This window comes from Barbatula barbatula (genome assembly GCF_947034865.1).
Source record: "Barbatula barbatula genome assembly, chromosome: 3".
Lineage (NCBI taxonomy): Eukaryota > Metazoa > Chordata > Actinopteri > Cypriniformes > Nemacheilidae > Barbatula > Barbatula barbatula.
In genome coordinates, this window is record NC_136764.1 from 19,732,418 (window position 1) to 19,755,046 (window position 22,629).

The 22,629-nt window shown below is 39.4% G+C and overlaps 1 protein-coding gene across 1 annotated transcript in view; it reads left to right on the forward strand.

The window, feature by feature from the left end:
• Positions 1-22,161, forward strand: part of efna2a (ephrin-A2a) — a 49,716-nt gene extending 27,555 nt beyond the window's left edge. Inside the window, exons 3-5 of the mRNA XM_079451929.1 lie at positions 16,189-16,481; positions 19,632-19,697; positions 20,805-22,161. Coding sequence (XP_079308055.1) covers positions 16,189-16,481; positions 19,632-19,697; positions 20,805-20,929 — 484 coding nt within the window. The 3' untranslated portion in view covers positions 20,930-22,161. The remainder of the gene's footprint in view (positions 1-16,188; positions 16,482-19,631; positions 19,698-20,804) is intronic.
• The last annotated feature ends 468 nt before the right edge of the window (positions 22,162-22,629 follow it).

Here is a 22,629-nt window from a genome sequence, read left to right on the forward strand (position 1 = left end):
AAGTCGCCGTTCCCAGACCTCAATCATTCGCTGGACACGGACCAAACCTCAGTGCTAGCGCAGTGCCAAGGACCCGGGAGTCAATCGATGTGACAAACTGCTCGCCATCTGTTTAGGAGGATCTTCCCCCTTTTGAAACCACCTGCCAAGGGGGCATTGATCTCAACAGAGCCTTAGGAAATAAATCATTAGCATTATATGGGGGTTACGCTAAGCATTAGCATTATTTACAGACAGTGGTTGATTCCGGATGTTGCCAGGGTGTTTTGGATAAGGGGATTTGGATTTTATGCACTGCCCAAAAGTATGTGGGCACCATATATCAAACCCACATGTGCTAGCTGAGCATTTCATTTCAAACCCTTTGGCCTCAATAGAGAGTTGATATTCTCTAACATCTTCCACTCCTCTGATGGTCGTCCCACTCGATGTTGGATTAGGGCTGCGTGATTCAGACCGGTACAGACACGAGAGCACCAGTGAGGTCAGGTAGGGATGTTGGGTGATTGGATCTGGCTCGCAGTCTGCATTATAATTCATCCCAAAGGTGTTTAATGAGGGTCAGGGCTTTGTGCAGGCCAGTCAAGTTCTTACACGGGCTCAGTAAAAAATGTATTTATGGACCTCCTTTGGCTTTGCGCACAGTGGCATTGTCATGCTGAAATATAATTGTTTTTAGAGTTTGTGTGCACATTTTATTTTTGGAGCTTCCACAAAATGGGATCAATATATAGACATAAAGTCAGATATTTTTAAGAATACTATTTGTTTGTGTTGTGTTATGTTTACCAAAGCAAACAGGAATCACCTGAGCAGTGACCTTTTCTCTGTTTTTACCGCTAAAAGAACAGTAATAGGCTACTTCTATAACGTTTTAAAAATGACAAGTGAATGTCCCATCAATCCTTAACAAAACTAATGCAAATGAATGGGTGCCAGTTAACAATATTCTTCACAATTTTTACTATATAACTATTACTAAGTATAAAGAACATTTGTTCTTATAATGGTCGATACCATCTGATATCACTTCTATAATATGTTGCTGCCAGTCTGCTCTTCTCACGCCTGAATTTATGTCTGTTGTCTCTCATTTTCCATTTCCTATACAGACATGTGCGCCATCCATTTCTATCTTCCTTCAAAACAAAACTACAATGTGACTGTCAACCACGAGCCCAATTAGTGAAAGAAGAAATGAAGAATAAAGAAAAAGGAAATAAGCTTTGGAGTCAATGACAGTCTGGCATAGTTAAATCAGCGCTCTTTGACACTTTTTAATTATCCTGCAGAAGCCCTAAAGAAGTTATACGCATGGATCAGTATTACAGTATTACCCCTCCTTCTCCGCTGAGCTCTTAAATACCTGTCATTGTGCTGTTTCCGAGCAGCGCGCTCCTGCACTTCTTCTTTTCAGGTATGTGTTTGATAGCGAGACTGCTCCTAATTCAGATGTTTCCCCCCTCACAGTTATCTTGCTGTGATCAATGCAACATGACAGTGATGCTTTTATCAGGGGTATTTATAGGGCAGAACGTGGTGGTCTGTTCCAACCTCTCACACCGCAGACTCATTAAGTGCCAATCACAGAGCTCCCATACCTGAGATCTATTCCCCCGGTAAGTGAAAAAACGTGTCTTTGCTGGCATCCCCGTCGCCTCACTGTCCTTTTGAAACGTTTTTGAATTTCTAAATTTTTTTAACTTCTCACTTGCGGAATAATTCAGTTTTTTATCGTGGCAACATTGACGTTCTTACTAAGCTGCAAAATAACAGGCAATGAAAACGTAGGTTATGTTTCAGTAATGTAATGTTTAATGTGATTTGTGGAAATTAAAAAATGTATGTGCAGTTGTGCAGAGCGAAAAAAACTCAGATTTAGGATATTTAAGTCACTAGAAGCATCTTGTGTGTGACGTCAAATGATGCATCTTCCTCTGAGTTCAGATATCTGACCTTGAGCGCCTCTTAAAGGTCAAATGTATGACATTTTGTGCCATCTAGTGGTGAGGTTGCGAATTGCAAACAAACTGCTCACTCCACCCCCCCCACCCCCCTTCGAAGTACTACGGTGGCAGACACAGAACTAAGATGTTGTTACATTTTTCACATTATTGAGACGGTGGGGAGAAGGGGGGTAGGAAGACATCAATGGAGAAATCAATAGATCCGGACTACACACTGGACCTTTAAGGCATTGCTTCCAAGTCTGAAGTACGTAGTATTCTAAATACAAGAAAAAAATAAGTAATAGAAGAACCATTAAGTGGAATCCAATTTCGATTTCCATCTCCGCTCCTGTTGGTGGGATCATGTTGCAATGGATCTGAAAGGACTTAAATGTAGATCAGTACATACACAGACCTTCAGCATGAAAATGTTTGTCAGGCTTGAGTTGCTTTAAACTGATTGAATGCTTCATTGAATTAGATAATTCCTGTCACCTCATCACAGCTCATCCCTTATGTCAAATATTTGCCGCCTGAAAAGCATTTGCTGTTGCTTATTAAAGACCCGTTACATATGCAGTTTCATTTACCGAAGCTCGTCTCACAAACCAAGATTATACACTAGACAAAGAATTTGCAATAATTGTTGCATGTACTGTAAGGCGCTAAATTTAACTGTACATCACACCCGCTAACAGGAGATGTATGTACATATGGGTTGCAGTGCTAATGTGAGCACATGCCAAGCATCCTTTTAACGCTGTTCTTTACGGGCTGTTAACCAGGAGAGGAAGGATCGCCCCCTTTTGGGGTCTAATTAGCTAATGGCAAAAGGGAGGAAAATAAGATGCAAGCAGCAACGCTAGCAGAGATAATTACTGAACTTCAAAAGGAAATACTAAAAAGAGCATCAGTTTGAATTAAGTGAATAATTTAGGAGAAGTGCTTACCCTGCTGCCCAAGTTTTTATTTGGGTTAAAAGGAGGAAAATATAAACCAGCAGGATTTTCATTTGCATTATTGTTTTTGCCCCAGGGGCTCAGCGGTGTTTGGCAGCAGACGGTTGTTTCAGCCTGTCATCATGAAACACTTTTTGACTGTTGGCTAGGCTAAGATATTGAAAGTCACACCAGCTAATGTATGAAAGTGACCTAGTGTGTGCTAACTAATACAAAATCATAAATGTTTGTCGAGCTTTTATTTGAATGGCTCCGTCTTTCATTGACCTTGATAGAACTACATATGAAAGTCAGCAGGGTCTTTTGTTGTTGAGTCACCTCTTTGAAAGCTATTTCCCTGCGCTTGCGTGGGAAACATCAAAAATGTATGTTTGTAGAAGGACTCTTTCATTTGGAGTTGAGGCCCCAAGACAGTAAGCCGGTCTAGTTTGCACAGACAAAAGAAACAGCCGTGTCCCTTTAATGTAAGTTAAGGGCCAGCTAGTAGAGCCCCGTTGAGGTGAATGAGGTCAAGTTACAAAAACTGTCTGTGGTTAGTCAGCACTTATCAGCTGTTTACACCTGATACTGACATGCTCTGCAAATCTTCTGTGGCCACTTGTGATGAGATGTCTATGGGCGGTACCTTGATTTTGTAACTAGATAAATTGAACACGTCAGAATGTTACTCTGAGAATTGATTTAGTTGTTGAACCTCTTTTTTTAAAGGGATGGTTCATTAAAAAAAACTCATGTGGTCAATAACTTGTAAGTGTCTCTTTCTTCTGTGAAACACAAAATTTACTAATGAATATTAGTAAATGCTGAATAGTATATTGAATAGCCAATGCAGAGATAAATAAATGCTATTGTTCAATTTTATTTCATGTTAGCTAATGCATTCACAAACGGTAACAAATACAACCTTGTATTGTAAAGTGTTACCGAATATGGTTTGGATGGTTTGAACCAATCACAAAAAAGCATTTATCACCCATTTAAACATGTTTTGGCATCGTACACTTGTGATTGGATCACCCAACGCAGATCTAACATCTGTCGTTCAGAGAAAATGAGAATGAGAAATTAGTTTGTTAAGGAAACAGATTGTAAGCGACAGAGTGAAAATGATGCCAGTTGAACCCTTTTGAGATTGTGCCAGCTGAACTTACGCCAATGGAACATTCATCACCAAAAACTGCATCTGTGTATAAAATAGTCATGTCTAAGAGAGAAAGTGCCTCGTGGATGAAGAATTAAAGTTAGGTCTGTATGAATTATTTTCATTCACTTGGCACTTTGACTCTAATCTTTGTCATGGGTGGGATGAGCACTTCGCCAGTCTTTTTTTTTGTATCCTGCCTTTGTGAAGCTCTCCTGTGACATAAAAGAATAAAAAGAGGTGAAAACACCATCCAGAAATGGAGCCTGTAGGCAGCGATTTGTTCATTTGCTTTAAAATTAGGCTGCAGCAGGAGCCGGTTTTCCCTTGAGTGTGTCCCTATTTCAAGAGCTCGATGGGGGTCAAGGTTTGGTCAGTGGAGGAGAAAAACAGCGTCCTCGTTTAAACAAGAGCCACTGCTGCTGTAAAGCGTCGCACCAGCAATTGAGAGATTAGCCAAACTCCAACAAACTGTTGTAGTTATAGCACTTACACTCCCTGTGAGTGTGGTCTAAACAGAGAGAACTAACACAATTATTCACATTTTAATAGGGCCATTGACGTGACGTTACCCCAGCATCCTGCAGCGTGACATGTTTTACTTCATTTGAATCGTTTTGCACTTTATTTTTGTAATTGGTGTATAATTATGCTGTTTTATAGCTTCGTATTAAACTTCACATTTGCACTTTTTAAGATTTGTTGTACCAGAGGACTATTTACGGATGAAAAGTGTAACTAGCAGGCTTGTAAAAAAGTGAAACGTTACGTTTTTCCCAAACTCCCGCCATTGGTTGAGCCAATTATGGTAAAGCCATCAGACTCAAACAAACAGACTGCAGTTCTGTTTGCCGCTGCTAATGGTGCAGAACGTACACACTTCACTTCATTTTATTGAACTGCAAAAAGGCATTAAAAATAACCAAAAACCTTGACACGATGATATGTCACTGCATCCAAAAATATCAATGTCCATTAAAATCTTGACGTTAAACAAAAACATAATTTGTCAACTAGCCAGCAGTGTCGTAGCTTTTCTTTGTGTTTGATCATTGTCACTGCGGCTGTCGACTGCACCCGCCTGTCTTTAGGTTTAGTGGTTTAGCTGTTTAGGTGCTTTAGGCGCTCAGTATTCTGATCACTTTCTATACCAGCACTCAAGTTTGTAACCATGTGCCTGTGTGTTAAATTGACCGTTCTGTCTCAGAGCACTCATGCATTTCAGCAGTGAGGACAGCTTACCACAGGAGCCCCCCTGATTAGAGCCAGTCAAAGGAGACGCGATGGAGGGTGAAAGCAGAACACGGTACTATTTACAGCCTACACACACTTGTGTGAGGCCGTTCGGACTGCGGCATGCGCCCGCTCTTTTCGGTGCGCAGTTGCGGTGTGTCCGTCACGCTTTCGTCCGTAGCCGGAGGGGGACTCAACGGGTGACTCTGCCAGAGATCCAGGAGACCGATCTGCCCAGGGCTGCGGCCAATTTTTCACCTATGTTTATGAGACACTAAAGAGAAATGGGGGAAAGCGGCAAATCGAACTGGCAATGGTGCTGAACACATGCTGTATTTGTTGATTAATTCTTTGAAAAAGGCAACAGATGGTAATGTTTTGCAGCTGTCAGAGCAATGATACAATCAATCAACCTAGCCCGACCTTCACTTCAAATACAACGAATGTATTTATCATCTGTGACATATGGGATACGTATCAAAATTTGTTTCATATATTGAAATATTTTCATTAACTTTGTGTGAGTGATAAAGGTCTATTGTAGAGCAGATAAAGCCACAGTACAGTTTGTGTCTTATTACATTATCTGTCCATGTAAATCTTCTGTGTTTTGTAGTTAATGTGTAATAAGCCACTTACTAAATCATATAGATGGCCTTATACCTGGTCACAATTTCAGCTGGCACATAAAGTTGCTCTTTTGGTCAACTCCTCACTCAGCTCAATACTCGACTCAAGCCCTCGGGCCGAATTCGGAACAGCTTGTCATATATTTTTATGAGTCACTTTGTATTTCATTATTTTAAATATTTAATGTTTCAATTTTACCTGGTTTCATAGCTTTACACAAGCTCCTTTTAATTTACAGTCTGTAAGTAGGGTTGGAAATCGTTTATAAGAATGGGTGTCATGGAACCAAAGACTCTCATGATTTTAAGTTGCAAATAATAGACAACTGCAGTTGTTAAGATATCAATCAATAAACTTTTTATTCAAGACACAGAGGTCCATAGAGACAACACAGTACGGATTTATAAATATATATATATATGTATATATATATATATATATATATATATATATATATATATATATATATGTATATATATATATATATATATATATATATAAATACAGTACAAAAACAATACAAAATACAAAACAATACAAAAACATATGGGAGAGACCGATGGGGTATCATTTATAAAAACATATACAGGCTTCGGGTCCAGTGTTTCCAAAACCAAGATGTATACCTTGTATCACTCTTAGAGACATCGACTAAGGATACAATGATCATATTCTTAGACCATGTCAGTCTGCACATGAATCTATACATAAGATTTCTTAAAACCGCATTAAAAGTGGGCACATCGTTAGACACAAACATTTCGCTGGCACTATTCCACCTAGGAACTTTAAGCACAATTCTCAGTGCATCATTATAAGCCACATTAAGTTTCTTCATCTTCGACTCACTTGAATTACACCACAGGTGGGCAGTATACAATGGAGTGCAATAGGCTTTAAAGAGTGCGATTTTAACATCAGGAGTGCACATGTGAAATTTGTGTGCCAGCATATTTGCCTGTCCATACAGTTTTCCACACTGACGCTGCACATCATCATCATCACAGAGGTCATCTCTCATCACATGTCCCAGATATTTAACTTTCTTTACAAAAAACAGCACATTTACATTTACGATAACTAAGATAAGACTTTAACAATAATTATATTAGCGGGCATCTCAATAAATATTATCCTAATCTCACAGGATTTCTTAACTATTTTACGAGGTGGCTTATTTGTTTGAATTTGAACGATGTGAAAAGCATACTGAAGCCCCTCCCCCAATCCCACCCCTAAACCTAATGTCATTGGCGTGAAAGCAAATCATACTAAAACATGCTAATATGATCGTACAATTTAGTCACCACGTAGAATAGAATTCCTGTAAAGATTTGGCCGTACGATCCCTTTAAATTTAGATTGTGATATTCTTCTGTTTAGTAATTGTTTGTGGTGTAGACTCCACTATTCACTTAAATTTGAAAGGATTTTTTCAACTTTATAGCTGTAGCTTTATGTTATTATTGATTTCCACTGCCTATTCTTTCTTCTTCAAAATGACGGAAAGCAAAACTGTTAAGGATCCAGAAACATTAACTGCAATCAGAATCTGTAGCTACATCTCAGGCTACCCTGAGAGGAAATTCAAAGAAATACAAATGATTTGATTTTGGTCTTAAAATTTGAGTGTGGGGTCACAGGTTTCGTTCAGAGGCAGGTTTCAGGCTTCAGCTCTCTACTTAACAGTCACCTTCAATGTGTGAGCCTTATGAGTCTGGAGGCAATCCGGAGAGTACTCACAATCATGTCTCGTAAAGTGGGCGATGATGGCTGTCAGGTGAGCTGCATGCGAGGCCGCGGCCTCATTGGAGCCCCTGTCAGAGGAGAGAAGAGACCCCTTCACTCAGTTTGCAGACACTGTGGGAATTACAGACTCTTGTCTGCTTTCGTGTAACATCCGCTCCACAACAGCTCTGAGCTCTGTTTCTTGGGTGGCTTCATCTGTAGGACCATCACGCAGAAGCTGAGCGTCTCCTCTGTGGACAGCTGTCCAGCATCATTAGGCTTCCTCGATCAGAGAGACATGCGGCGACAGAACCGCGTCTCACCACTGCAGGTGAAGCCTCCACGCCTCTCAGTTCATTTCAGCAAGAAAGACTTCTTTAGATTTTTTCTACACCAAAGAGAAAGAAACTAGAAATTCCATTTCATGAATTTTCATTTTCGGCTGAACTATCCCTTTAACGAATGATTCTATGTGATTGTGTTTTATTAAACATTGGTTATTTGATCATATCTCTGTTGCTTCTGTTTTATAAAAAGCAATACGCCATTTGAAACCATGCATTACAGTAATTTATGCCACACGTGTAGGCTCATACAATATCTGCAGACTTTATTTTGTATCGCCCCTTACACTTTGTTCCCATAGAAAAATCACTCTAATGTAAAATACCTTGTGGCTTATTAGATTTGCACAGGTGTAATTCACTTTGTGTCCTTTTTCCATTGATGCATTTTCTTATCTATTTACAGCTATAAAGGAATCAACAACCCACAAGACGCTTGACAATTTGCAGACAAAAACTATATACTGTAATCGTCCCCCCTCTTATCATAATCCATATTGTAGTCAAACAATAAGAAACTTTCCAGCTGCTTCTATTTGACACAAAGCTTTAATATTCATTTTACGTGAAATGAATTCGAAAATGATGCGTTTTCGAGTCGTGCTCACGCTGCCCGGTGTAATAAGTCACACAGGAGCCAAAGCCTCCAGTCCTGCCTGCAGTGTCATGCAGAAGAGCGGCGAAATCTCCTGGTTGCGACTTCCATACGTGAAAGCTCATAATTTCACGTTTAAAAAGATTACGGCCCCTGCGAGGCCGCGGAGGCTCCCTACGGGCGCCACGCTCCCTTTCAGATGTATAGCCTGCTGAGGAGCCGAGCTGCCTAACAATGAGTCAGATATTAGGGCCGGCTCTGCCTGTGGTAGGATGCCACACTCCCAATCCAGTAATTGTATCCAAAAGTATTATTTCTTCCCATGGAGATGCTACGGTATCCCCGCTGCTTTTCTGTCTCGGTAGAGGGGAAATAATGAAGAGGGCTGTGTGCTGTGAGGAGGCTTTGGACGGCCGTCATCAATAGGATCAGTTGCTTCCACGAAAGCCCAGGAGCCTGGCTACAGCTCTCAGCTATTGTGACCAGAGGCAGTTACGATCCAGACGTCATCTATCATACACCAGGCTGCTAAAGCAGTCAATGGCCCTGATTAATCACCTCAGCCTGGCACTGCTATAGGAGGAGCAATTGAGGCTGGATATTAAGGCTTTATTTATTTTTTCGCCCTCCATCAATTCCACATAATAGATTAGATTGCAGAATGCCGGAGTTCAGTCAACCCCCTTTCACGTGCCTGAAATATGTGTGTTTACATGCACAATTTTACACAATTATGCCAAGTGTAAAATACTTAAAGGGATAGTTCACGAAATAATACAATTCTGTCATCATTTACCCTCATGTCATTCAAAATCTGTATGTGACTCTTTCTTCCTTCGAACTTTGCATTCTTTCCTTACAATGCAAGTCAATGTTGTTTGGTTACCAACGTTCTTCTGAATATCTTAATTTGTGTTCTTAAGAAGAACGAAAGTCGTTCAGGTTTAGAATTTTCATTTTTGGGTAATTCATCTCATAATATAAGTAGGTACAGGCATACCTAGATTTCATTGTGCATGTATAGAAGAATATTGGTAACCGAACAATGGCAGTTCCCTTTCACTTCTATTGAACAGACAAAAAAAACCCAAGTCAATGGCTACCGCCAGTTGTGTGGTTACCGGCATTCTTTAAAACATCTTCTCTTGTATTCTGCAGAAGAAAAAAGTCATACAGGTTTGAAGTTACAGGAGGGTGATGAAGTGATAACAGAATTGTGGGTGTACTATCCCTTTAACCAGCAATATGGTGGATTATTTAACGTGTTTATTTTGTTAAAATGCAAAAAAAGCATAATTTTCTGTCATTGTCAGGTTTTTTTAGTAAGCTAATTTTTTATGTAAACACGCTCATTACGAGACCAGCTAGACAACTGCAATAATTATGCGCACGGCTGAATTTCAATTCTGCCGATTTGATGATTTCATGTAATCGAGTCTCTCAGCTCCATGAAGTGCCCCGGAAACAACCAGCACTGGTGACATCATCAAGACTAGATCTGACCCACTCGCCCAGCATGGCTGTCGTTCGGGGGCACTTGTTTCAAATGGCAGCACTCTCTCACTCTCGCTCTCTTTTTTCTCTTTTGGCTGCGTCAGTACATCCTCGCTCCTCTTGACATAACAAGGTCCGGTTCCCAAGCCTGAGCATCAGATGAGGGGAGCAGATAGCTCCAGCGATAAGTGGCTTTTCTCCTTTCTTTTATCTTGCATGGAAGAGCTTTGCCTTGGAGCTTTGCATTCACAACATTGTTGCAGCCCTTTGCTTTTCCGTATCATTAAAAGCCCCTAGTGTCTCGAAGGGCTGGCATGATAGCAAAAGGCCTGCTTGTGTCAGGAACACAATGGGAAACTCTGGAAAGCCTCCAGGATCACATCGCTGTGGCTGTGGTTTGCCTTAATGTGTAACGCAAGTGTTTTAAATGCCAGACTTTCAGATCAGAGCCCAGAATGATAAAGTGCGTGTACATAGGTATTTATATTTTGTAAATTGTCCTCAGAAGACAGCTAATTCATTTACTTAATCCAATCCATTTATTTAGTTTTGTGAACATTTGTATATGATTCAGTACAGGCAGCTATATACAGCCACGAAAAAAAAATATATTTCAAGTTTTAATTTTATCATAATTTCTAGATGTATGTATTTTGGCCATTCAAGTCCAGTGTCTGTTGAATTTTAACAATATCAAACCTCAGGAGTGACAGATTCATCCAGCAGCATTTTCTTTTACATGTACAAAGTGAATATAAACATTTTTCTCTGCAGTATTTTAGAATCAGATTTATCTTTATTGGCCAGCTGTGTTCAAACACACAATAAGCTCTTGGTACATACATTGCCTACATGACATGAGAACTGGAAGAACAATAAGAAAATAAAAAATAGGAAATAATAATAATGTTGTTTTGTATACAATTGAAACCGAAGATCTATGTACAGATTTGTGTATTTACAGAATATCTAGCTTTATAAATAAAAATATGCATATGTATTTACATAATGCATACATAAGTCACTTGCACTATTTTAGTCTAAATTATTATCTGTTCATATCCACCTGTACATTAATGTTCATAGTATATAGTCTTCTGTATATATTGTTCATAGTATATACCTACTGTCATATTTTCATAGAACACACCTACTGCAAAATATTTTCATAGTCCATGCCCACTGTATTATATTCTCACTATTGTACTCTGTATTTATTCTAATTGTATATCCTGCACTTGCTAACTGCACTTCTGGTTAGACCTAAACTACATTTCGTTACAATGTACTTGTATATGTGTAATGACAATAAAGTTGAATCTAATCTTATCTAAATCTAATAATACTTTAGAGAGAGGTGGAGATTAGGAGTGAAGAAATGAATTGCTGAAAAAACTGTTTTACAAAACAAAAGTTGTATCAGTGTGTATTCGACTTTTTAATGTATTTAGTTTTCATTTGTCTGTTAAACCCTTAAAGCTGTTGCCCTGATCATTTTTCAGTGTTTTGTGCTGGAAAAATACACATCTGGTTAAATGTAATTATATCATCAGGTATTTAAACATTTAAAAACATAATGCTCACTTAAATAGCTTCAATGTAATTAACTACCTTTTGTTAGTAGCCTTTAGTGGAACTGGCTTGTTTTTTAAAGTAGCTTCCCCCACAATGTTGTGTATGTCTGTGTGTGTGAGATGTTGCGCCTCAAGTGATCCTTTGATACAAAGACTGGGGAAAAGTAAGAGAGCAAGACTTCCTGTATGGCTTAAAGTAATGCTCATATATGCTGTAGCTACTATTAATAGCAAAAGCCTACAAATTCACTGAACTCTGCCACAGGAAAAATGTACTTACAAACTGCCCTTGTTATGCTTGTGTGTTTGTGTGTGTGCAGGTATAAAATGATTATGGAGGTTTTTTTTGGTCATTCAAAACTGAAATCTCTTTGGATTATCAAAAGTGGATTACAGAGAGACTTTAAAATAAAAAAGAACTAAAGTTTCTTTACCAGCACGTTTTGTGTCCTTTGTGTTGCAGATCTTAAAGGTCCAGTGTGTAATTTTTTGGAAGACTATTGATAGAAATGCAATATAATAACAGAGGTGTATAAACACCTTACATAATGAAGCGTTATGTTTTTATTACCTTAGAAGGAGCTATTTCTATCCCTTACATGGAATTCACCATGTATAAACAATCAAACTGCTCTACAGAGCGCATTTCGTAAATACGTTATCTTCTTCGGCAAAGAAGCGAAAATGTGATGACATCTTTGTCCTGTGTCAGCTACCGTAGTGCTTTGAAAGGGAGGGGTGGAGTGAGCCGTTGGTTGCATTTTGCAACCCCACCAGTAGATGTCGCTAAATTTCATACACTGGACTTTCAAAAGTATAGTTCACCCGAAATAACAATTTTTCACACTCTCATGTCTTTCAAATCCCACATGACTTTTCTTTTGTCGGTGGAACACAAAAGGAGTTATTTATCAAAGGAATGGTGACCACAGCTGTCAAACAAAGCTGCCAAGACTTTCAGGGAAAATCATTTTTAACTTCGGCCTGTTTCTCACACAAATGTGTCACATGCCTTCAAAAGATAAGGAAATTAGCGTATGAGTTGTATAGACAAATGTGATGCATTTTATTGTTGTTTTAGTAGAATTGCAGCTGCTGGTCCCCATATATTCGAACATGTTAACAATCGAGATGAACAATGGAGTCTAAGACATGAAACCACAACATACATTCAGTGTGCTCGGTTCTGCTCCTTTGCAGATTTTCTGCGGATTTGATAGTGTAGATGTGCAGGAGTGTGTTCTCATCCTGTGAGCCTTTGCGCTGTCTAAAAGAGGTTTCAGATGCTCGAGCGTGAAGATCTCCTGAATATCAAAGTTCTGAGAGACAAAGAAAAGAGAAAACGCGAACCGACAGCAGGTGAATGAGGAGCCTCACGCTGGGAGAGACTGAAGTGTGTTAGTTTACGATTCTGCATGATGCTCCACCTATCTGAAAGCTGGATATATATATATATATAAATAAAACAGATACTATTTCTTAGTATCACTGTTAAAACCACCCCCACCCGAACCCCAGCCAGATATGAAGTGGTTTGTGAAAAGCCATTTATTGCGTTTGATGATGGAACCAATCAGCGGTTATAGATCATGAAGTTATGGAAGCCACTGTAAATTCACAGATCAATATTTCACCATGAACCATAAACAAGTTCCTCAGGGAGATGAGAAGGTCAGTGCGTTTCTAGCAGGATAGTAAAGGATGTGCTTCACTGACGCGCTCACACACACATGGATGGGATCCCTCAACATATGCCGGGATGTTCGCCTCACCCTGATATATGTCCCCTCTGTAAGCTGTTCATGCTTGATTAGAAAAAAACGCCTTTGCGCCGTTTACATTAAAGGTCAGGAGCTCCAAACTTTCAGGAGATTGATTCCTTTTGATAGTATAAACATTTGATTAGACAAACAAGTCACTTGGGCTTGTTTGAAAGGGCCTGAGATGCATTTGTCAGTTAAATGTAAACTTGACTGTGGAGGGATGGTATTGAGGTAACAGTTTAGAAATGTGCTTAATCTAAAACAGGTGGACTTGATTAGGACTATGAGAACTGATTTACAGGAACATATCCAGAGATGTTCCGCTGTAGGGAAAGTTTATTGCCGCATGTTTTATGGGATAGCTCAGCGATTTCTGTAACGCTACTTTGTGGCTGTATGAGGGCAAACAAAATTCTGTTTTATCAAAGATGTGAGCTTGTAATTTGAATTGACGTGTGTATTTATATGTACAGAAATATTATTAACAGGACACAGACACACACATGCTGTATTTTATTATTTTGCATACGATTTTTTGCTTCTAATTATTGTACAGCCTAACTGTAAATTACAGGATTATTAAAAACATAAAAATATTTCCAAGATGATTTTGTAAGAACATTTCCCAAAGTAAAGAAAAAATTTAATAATAAAATGTTTTTTATTAAATTGTTGTATTCAATTGTCTCATTGTAAATTGTTGAAATAAAATGTATGTAGATTATAGACAGGTGCATTGGATGCGAGTGCCTGGCCTGAAGTCCTGTGTTTGGTTATAATATAACAATGTATTAAATTCAATAAACAGTTATTGTTTTTGTGGATGTCTTCCGGAAGTTACGTTTGGGCCACAAAGGTGCAACAAAAGATTCTTCGTTGTGATGCTGTTGAAGAACGAGCTCTGGTTCCCCAAAGAACCTTTCAGTCAAAGATGTTCTTTAAATAACCATTTCTTTCTTATCTTTCTAGAGCTTAAAGAAACGTTTTTCACTTCAGAGAACCATTAGTAGAAAACAAAGGTTCTTCGAATGTTAAATAACGGTTCTTATTGGAACCATACAGCCAAAAAAGTTATTTAATGGCTGTGTGTAGATGTTCTAGATTTCGATAAAGTTGATGAGAAATGTTTGAGTTCGTATAAAAATTCTTCAATAACAATGAGTTTGTAATTGCAGCAAAACTCAATTTTTGACATTTTTGACATCTCACCTAAAACTGAAGTGGAGATACGTGAAAAACAGGAGAGATTTTAGCAAACGTTTCCGTTGCTGTCAAGGATAAACAATAGCAATATAAATGAGATCTCATCTGTGATTTGTCTCCATTATGTGTGTAGTTACGATCAATTGTAGGGTGTTGGGGGGTGATCTGAGGGAATCACTGGTTTAGGTCTATAAGTTTTTGTGTGTGTGTGTGTGTGTGTGTGTGTGTTTGTGTGTGTGTGCTGACATCTGAAAGAGCCATTAAGTTGAGGGCACAACAAGCAGCCTTTAAAAAGGCACTTGGCCATAAGTGCAGCTCTGTGAGGGAATCACCCTGCCAATAGTTTGTCTAGTTAAAGGACAGACAGCGGGTGCTGGAGAGGGCAGCTTCCCTATATAAGAGGACAAGACCTCATCCCGAGCAATGAAGGGAAATGGACCAATAGCTGACAGTCGTTCCTCACTTACACATGTGTGAGTGCTTTCCGCTGTTCTTGCTTAGATACACGTTGGTCTATAAAAAGACAGGCTTACAGAGTTCAGATCAGACACTGTCAATGGTTTGGAAAGTATTGTGCTCTTGTTCTGCTCAGAGCGGTAATTTCTTTAGTTTGTTTAAAATCATTTATAAGCACCGGGAAGTTATTTTCTTTTGTGTAGGATGGTGTGTATCTCCCAGAAACATTTTTTTTATTGTTAAATTTACCCAGACGTGCTCTTTGTGTAATTTACTTTACAGAATTTCTGTAATGCATTAAAACTGTTTTGTTTTTCAAAGAGCATTTTGTCTCGCGTCACAAGAATAAACCTCCGTCTTGTTTCTTATTCCACCGACAGCCAGTTTTTGCCGTTAAAAGCATATACACACAGGACAGTCACACACATTTTGTAGCATTTGTAGGTCACACTGACTTTCAAGCCGATTCACTAATGCTATCTTTTGCCCCTTCCCTCTCTTCTTTTTTCTTTTGCTCTAAAGCTGCATTCTCATAAAACACATGCTGTATAGAGAAAAAGTCGAAAGTGAAGCATGAAAAATGATTTAAGAGTGCCAGTGTAGTTCAAAGCTCAGATTAAGGGTGCAATTTCTTATGAAGTTTATGATTTACATGACAAGCTCACGGAAATCAACTCGCTTAGTGAATTTGCCAGCGGTTTATGTGAACATAATCAACACGTTCATTTATAATGTCATTTCTGACCTTCAGAGTTGTTTTTAAGCGCTCTGTTTTAGGCTCTCTCACACATCCACATTATATTATTACAAAGAGAGCTTGCAAGTGTTTGTGTGCAAGATTTTCAGTATGTTCTGCTTTTCCATTCTCTCTCTCTCTGCATAATGGTGACCTAGATAGGAAATGTGCACTGTGGCTTTTTATTACAGCTTATTCTGTTGCCTTGCCTGTGGTTATCTGCCCAACCGATGTAACCTTTGTGTGTTAAACATCTTCCTGTAATGCTGTATGGTCTGAATGGCGGCAAAATACAAAAACATGAAATGAGAAATGAAGACAGTGGTAATGTCGTTCACCCGGTTGGATCAAGTGCGATAATACTCTCTGACTCTCGGTTGCAGGTTCTGGCAGGGGGAATACACTGTGGCCGTGAGCATCAACGACTACCTGGACGTGTATTGTCCGTATTACGAGACCCCCCAGCCTCACAGTCGCATGGAGCGCTACATCCTTTTCATGGTTAACCATGATGGTTACCTCACCTGTGAGCACCGCATGAGGGGCTTCAAGAGATGGGAGTGTAACCGCCCCCAGAGCACTGACGGACCCCTGCGATTTTCTGAGAAGTTCCAACTCTTCACCCCCTTCTCGCTTGGTTTTGAGTTTCGACCTGGACACGAGTACTATTACATATGTAAGTGTGCATTTCTAACACAACCATCCCAAGCAACCAATACAGCATTAGATATTTTATCATTTATATTAACATACTGTTTATCAGAATCAAATGATTACTTTCGATTAATCGCATCTAGAATAAAAGTTTTTGTTTGCATATTTCTGTGTATTGTGCATATACATTGTTGTAAACACATACATGTACTGTGTATATGTACAGGAAATATTTGATGTATTTATTTATAATTACCAACCATTTAAATTAGATATAAATGTTTATTCATTCTTATATTTTTCTTAAATATATGCATGTATATGTTTATGAATACAAAAGTAATATGCCAACACACAAACATATTGTCAGGGTATGGCCGTTTATATAAAGCGCAAAATAAAACGAAGAATTCCAAAAGGTCTCTTTTAATAAATCCACAGGGAGTGATCAAAGAAACAAGAAAACAAAACCAAACATAACATTCAAATAATAGCAGACAATGAACTCAGAAGAACATGGGGGTATAAATACAAGGGAATGCAATCAACAGAAACAGGTGCGAACTAATAGATAACTATGGAAACAAATGACTAAGTGGAACAGAAACTGAATCAAAACAAAGCATAACCATGAAACATTTATTATGTAATCACAAACTTTTATTCTGGATGCAATCGCGATTAATCGTTTGACAGTCCTAGATTTTTTACATTAATTTTTGAAAATAACTTTACATTTATTTGTTTTAGCTACTGCTGTGCTGACTGTTGTTTGCTGATTATGTATATCCACCTTCTTTAAGAGTTGTTTGTCATCTGATCTTTAAACACGGCAGGTGTAATGATGCTTTCAGACACAGAGCTGCACTTGTACTTAAGCAAAAATCATTATTTCACTTCTTCGTTCCTGAATTGATTTCGATGCAGATGTGACTAAAAAGGTTGATGTCTGTGTTTATATGTTTTCACCAGTTTGACCCATTTGCATAGTTTGGTTGACCTGTTGTAAACATATCAAATTAGTACACCGACCCCCACTCCTTTATTATTTATATTATTTTATATTTGTATTATAATGTTTGTTTTTTATTCTTATTGCACTTGCACCATGCTTTGGGACCTCTGAGAGAATTACATCTCAAGGAAAGCAAATTAGACTTTTCACTGTATTGTATCCGCTGGTGATTTGCACACAGTTGGATCTCATATCTCATCATATTTGTTTTGTTTTATTTCTATACTGTTGATTATAATATTTTAAAGGAGGCTTTAGCCTCTTCGGACAGAACGTCTCGTGAGTTACAACGTGAAAAGAAACGGGTAGATTAAGCGAGGAATTGAAATGGAGAAATAGAGAAGCTGTAATCTTAACAGCCGAAGCTGTTTTTTTATATGAGAAAAATCCAACAGCTTATTCCCATTAACCTCCCAGCATTAACAGGAAACGTGTCTTTTCATTATTTGTTTTACTCTCCTCTGCTGAAGACAGTTTGGTATGACTATACCAAGACATCTTTTTATTCTTTGTTTAGTTTCCTGCCTAGCTGTTTCAGCGAGATAACATGTCGGTAAAAACAGAGAGCAAGCCAATCAATATTTAATATGGTGATTACAATTCAGGACATAGGAGGCTTTGGTGTGGGCAGATGTGGAGGGGCCGGAGCCACCTGTGTGCTCTGTGTACAGTATGGAGATGGGCGACTTTGAGCTTTGCAGGCTTTGTGTCACTGTCCATCAGGAGACGTCCCTCAGACGAGCCTTTCTCTCTCTCATGGAGATCCTACATGCTTTTCATTTGACTGTTGATTATTCCCTGATTGACAGCTCAGACTGAAAGAGAATGAAGCTTGCATTGGGACGAAGGAGGGGGGGTTGGGTTGCGAGTCAACATCCCCTCCACACCAACCCCCATAAGTCAGCGGGGCGTAGCACTGCTTATCATACACGCCGCAGTGTTGTCTCTTCACACGAGGGAGAAAGAGACATGCCACAAAGAGCAAGAGCAACTGTTCAAAGATGCCCTATCCTCCCAAACTGATTTTTAATGCACCCGCCTCCCAGCTCCCAGCCAGGCCCTACATTGTTCAGGCTTTTGTTTCAAGGCTGGAAAAGGCATTCGGACACCCCACCTCTCCCCAAGAGCCACTCCTTGAGAGGATTGTTTGGATACCGGCAGCTCTGTGGCCATCACAGGCCCTTGGGAATTGATGCTTTGAGGCGGGGTCGGGGGGTCGCCGATGAGAGATAGATCTGGGAGGTTATCAGGGGGAAGTGGGGGCCGATCTTGATTGTCTGCTGGTAAAAAGAACACGTCCATCAGGTCTAGTCAGACTTAACCCTAGACTTCCTTCTCTCCGCCAGTATTGATTGGCCCTGATGACATCTTGACAGGCGTCTTCTACACAGCTGCCGGCGGTCGAGGTTGGGTGCTCTCCAATGAACCGAAGATCCGGTGTAGTGGACATGCCACAGGAATACACAATGACCTGAGAAAGGCGATGGGGGGAGGGCGGTTTGGTCTGACGATGATAAACTCCCGACAACTCCTCGTGTACTGCATCAGCTTGACCGGGACATTAAAAAAAGTAGATGTGCCAGGCGATCAAACGCATTATTTTTCTGTGCGGGGGTTTGACAAATTCAGAGTTCAAATCGTATTCCCTTTCATTGTCGTCAGAACCTTATAAGGAAATAATCGAGAGGTTTGTTGGGTCTGCACAGCAGAGATGAATGAAGTCATCTGTCTGAAGGGTTACGTCTGGAGTGCCCAGATGAGCTGTGCTGGAGATGTACTGGTGGAGGATGATGTTCGAGCGCCGGCTGACTCAATGGCGACTTAGGTCACAGACTGTTCTGTGGGATAATTTGCTATGGGGCACTTTGTGTGACAGGCTATTGCAAGTGACGACACCAAGCTAGAGAAGGTCAGAGCAATTTCCTCTGAATGGAGAAAATATGGGACTTTGTTCTCGATTTGGTTGTCGAGGGGTCAAACTAACTCTCGGGCTTGAGAGACTTTTAGTGTCATCTCGGAACAGCGTCAGAATCTTAAACAGATTGATAAATCACATATTTATTCTGTGTTTTTGCACATTTGGCTGATTAAAGTCAACTTTCTGCATTGTGTGGAACTCATTATTTCTCTACCATTTCCTCTCTTCCTTGTCAACAGCTTCTCCTCATCCCAACCACGCTGGCAAGCCTTGTTTAAAGTTGAAGGTGTATGTTAAACCCACAAGTAAGTCATCTATCGCACACTGCCCGCCGTCTTCATGTCCACACTCCAGCCAGCTGTTAGATATAACAAGCATGCAAATAACTTAGTCACATCTTCCAGGAACATTTTGTTAATGAGATGTCATATTTATTTTCTAGATGCGAGAATGTGTTTAAATGAGATCTGCATCCATCATAATAACAGCTGAGGTCTAATGGGAAACTATTAGAATGAGCTTTAATAATTTGTCATGAACTCATCACTTAGCATTGTTAAATAAAAACAGTCAGCAAGTTCAAGTTCTGTTTAAGTTGTCTTGTTTACATGTTTTTAGGTTTGTGCGTCTGTTTTAATGTTGATCCTATCTATGCAATTTTTTTGATAATACAGTTATACAATAGCCTGTATACATTACCCAGGGGTTTTCAGACTTTAGGATGCCAAGGATTATATTATGTACATCTATACATTTTTATGTATAAAGAAACATTTAAACTTTGTTAGGTAAATAGTAAATGTGATATTATAAGGAAAACATATTGTTTTTAACTTAAATAGTTGGCTACACTTGTATCAATTTGTAGGAACTGTGAAAAAAGGACTATAAACATTTCTGGAAACTTTGCATGTAGAAGAAAAGAAGAGATTTTTTGGGCAACCTTCTGGAGGGTCCCTGGGGGTCCCTGATACAAATTTCAAAACCCCTGCCTTAATGCCTGTGTTTGGAATTGGCCAAGAATTGTTGTTTAAATCAGTATCGGCCCCAAAATAATCCTATTGTGTATAACTCCTCACATCACCTCAAATCTCAAACCTCTTGTTAAATGTGCACACCTCGATTGCTTTGTCATTGACAAATTGGTATGTGAATGCCCTTTGAAAAGCAAGTCTTGAAAACATAACACTCTACCTCTAAATGTATCTCCAGTTGTTTTGTTTTTTATCATTGGCACAAATATGTCAAGTTCCTGTAATCTATGAAACTCGTTGCATGCAGAAAAGATTTTCGTCTCAGTAATTAAACTGTAATTAGGTCAGTGCTGTAGGCCCCTGCTGCTTTGAGTAAAGGTATGAATTTCCTAGTTCTTCCTCGACCGTGTGCTGTCTCTCTGTGTTTGTGTGTTTCAGATGGTTCGGGCTACGAATCTCCAGAGCCTTTCCTGACCGACCGGAGCCATCGCTGCAGGGCAGACGGCCCGTGCCTAGCTGCGCTGCTGTTCCTGCTGCTGGCTCTGCTGCTGGCCCGCATTTAAAAGCTCCACGACGGCCCAGACTGCCTACCGTTCTCCCTCCGTCCATACTCCCTCAGGGAAGCCTTCTTCTTTAGCCCAAGGCTAACGCGCAGTCTGAGTCATGCATCCCCTTTACCGGCTGATCTGAGAACAGAGACGTTTGACCTGCTCTGGTGCTTGATGCTTGTGGGACAAATTAGCAGCTGATGTAGTGAGACTTGAGCACCTGGAGCGTGTCGTTGAATGTGACCTTTTATATATGCTGTCATGTAATCAAGGCTTAATGTGTCTTTTTTCACCGCGTAGGTCATCGCAGTTTCAATCAGCAGTTTACAAATGATTTTAAACACTGATTTAGATATCTATAAAGCCCCCCGCATTATCTTTCCACATACGTCATACTCAAGAAATTGATTTTTTTTCCCCAATAACAAATGACACCAAAGGACTCTCTTCAGAGTTTTGCATTTGAAGAGAGGAGAGAAACCACGATTTGTGATAGCCAGCAATTAGAGAAGTAGTGGTAGACATTCACATGCATGTGAAACACTGTGAAACCGATCTTCTTACAATAGTGATGATATATTTTTATTAGCCACAAAATAAAAAAATACCTTATAGACACTGGCGACCGGCTCTGCTGGTGCATCTGGCCCTCACCTCAAAACTGTGCGTCCGTGTCGTGGGGTTCTACTAGAGGAAGATGGACTCTGATTCTTCTAGATTAGAATACTCGCTTTGGTGCAAAACCCAAATGCCGCTTAATAAGACTCTGCATCGGTTTTCTTTCAGCTCTTTGGGATGAGGAACAAAATGACTTTTTCCAAACTGATCTGTGCAGATCAGGCATCAGCCACTTTTAAATCACCAGTGTAAGATGACAGCAATGCAGGCTCGGACAAAAAGGAAATGGATTTTTTGTATTCTATTTCATGTTATTTTTGTAGCATTTAAAAGCAACATTAATTATTCATGTGATATGAGGAACGGTTTTAGCGTCTTGAGTGGCGATACAGCATGTGAGTCAGCAGTCGGACGTATTCAGAGGGGCCCACTCGTTCACTCTTGCTGTTGTTATTGTGATCTTGTCAAACTGTATTCAGTATTTAAAGAGACAGAAAGCATTTATTTCCATCTGATTTGATCGTGTCATCTTTTTCATGTGACGTTTTGTACAGACAACATGTTTTGTCAAACCGAAGAAACATGCTCAAATTAAAAACAGAAAATAAAGAGGTTTTGTCTATAAAATGAAAAGACAGTTGCTGTGAGGAGAGATGGAGTTGGGGATTTATTGTATGAAGTTGACAAGTGACATTTTAAATCAGCTTGGCTTTCTCGATTTGAAGGTTTTGTGTGGGAAATGGTTTGTGTTGGGGAAAAGGTTGTCATGTCTGTGAGTTAATCCTTGCATTATGGGATGAACCATACGTACAAGCAGTTTAAGATCATTTATTTGAACTGGTAATATTTTTGCAGAATTTATGTAGATCATGTAAATACATGAAATAATGACATATTTTAAATGGATAGTTCACCCAAAAATGAAATCATGTCATCATTTACTCACCGCAGAACACAAAATGAGATACTTTGAGGAACACCCATTGACTTATTTTGGATTTGTGTCCATAAAATGGAAGTGAATGTGTACCCCCCATTGTTTTGTTACCAGCATTCTTCAGAATCTCTTTGTTTGTGTTCTGCAGAGGAAAGAAAGC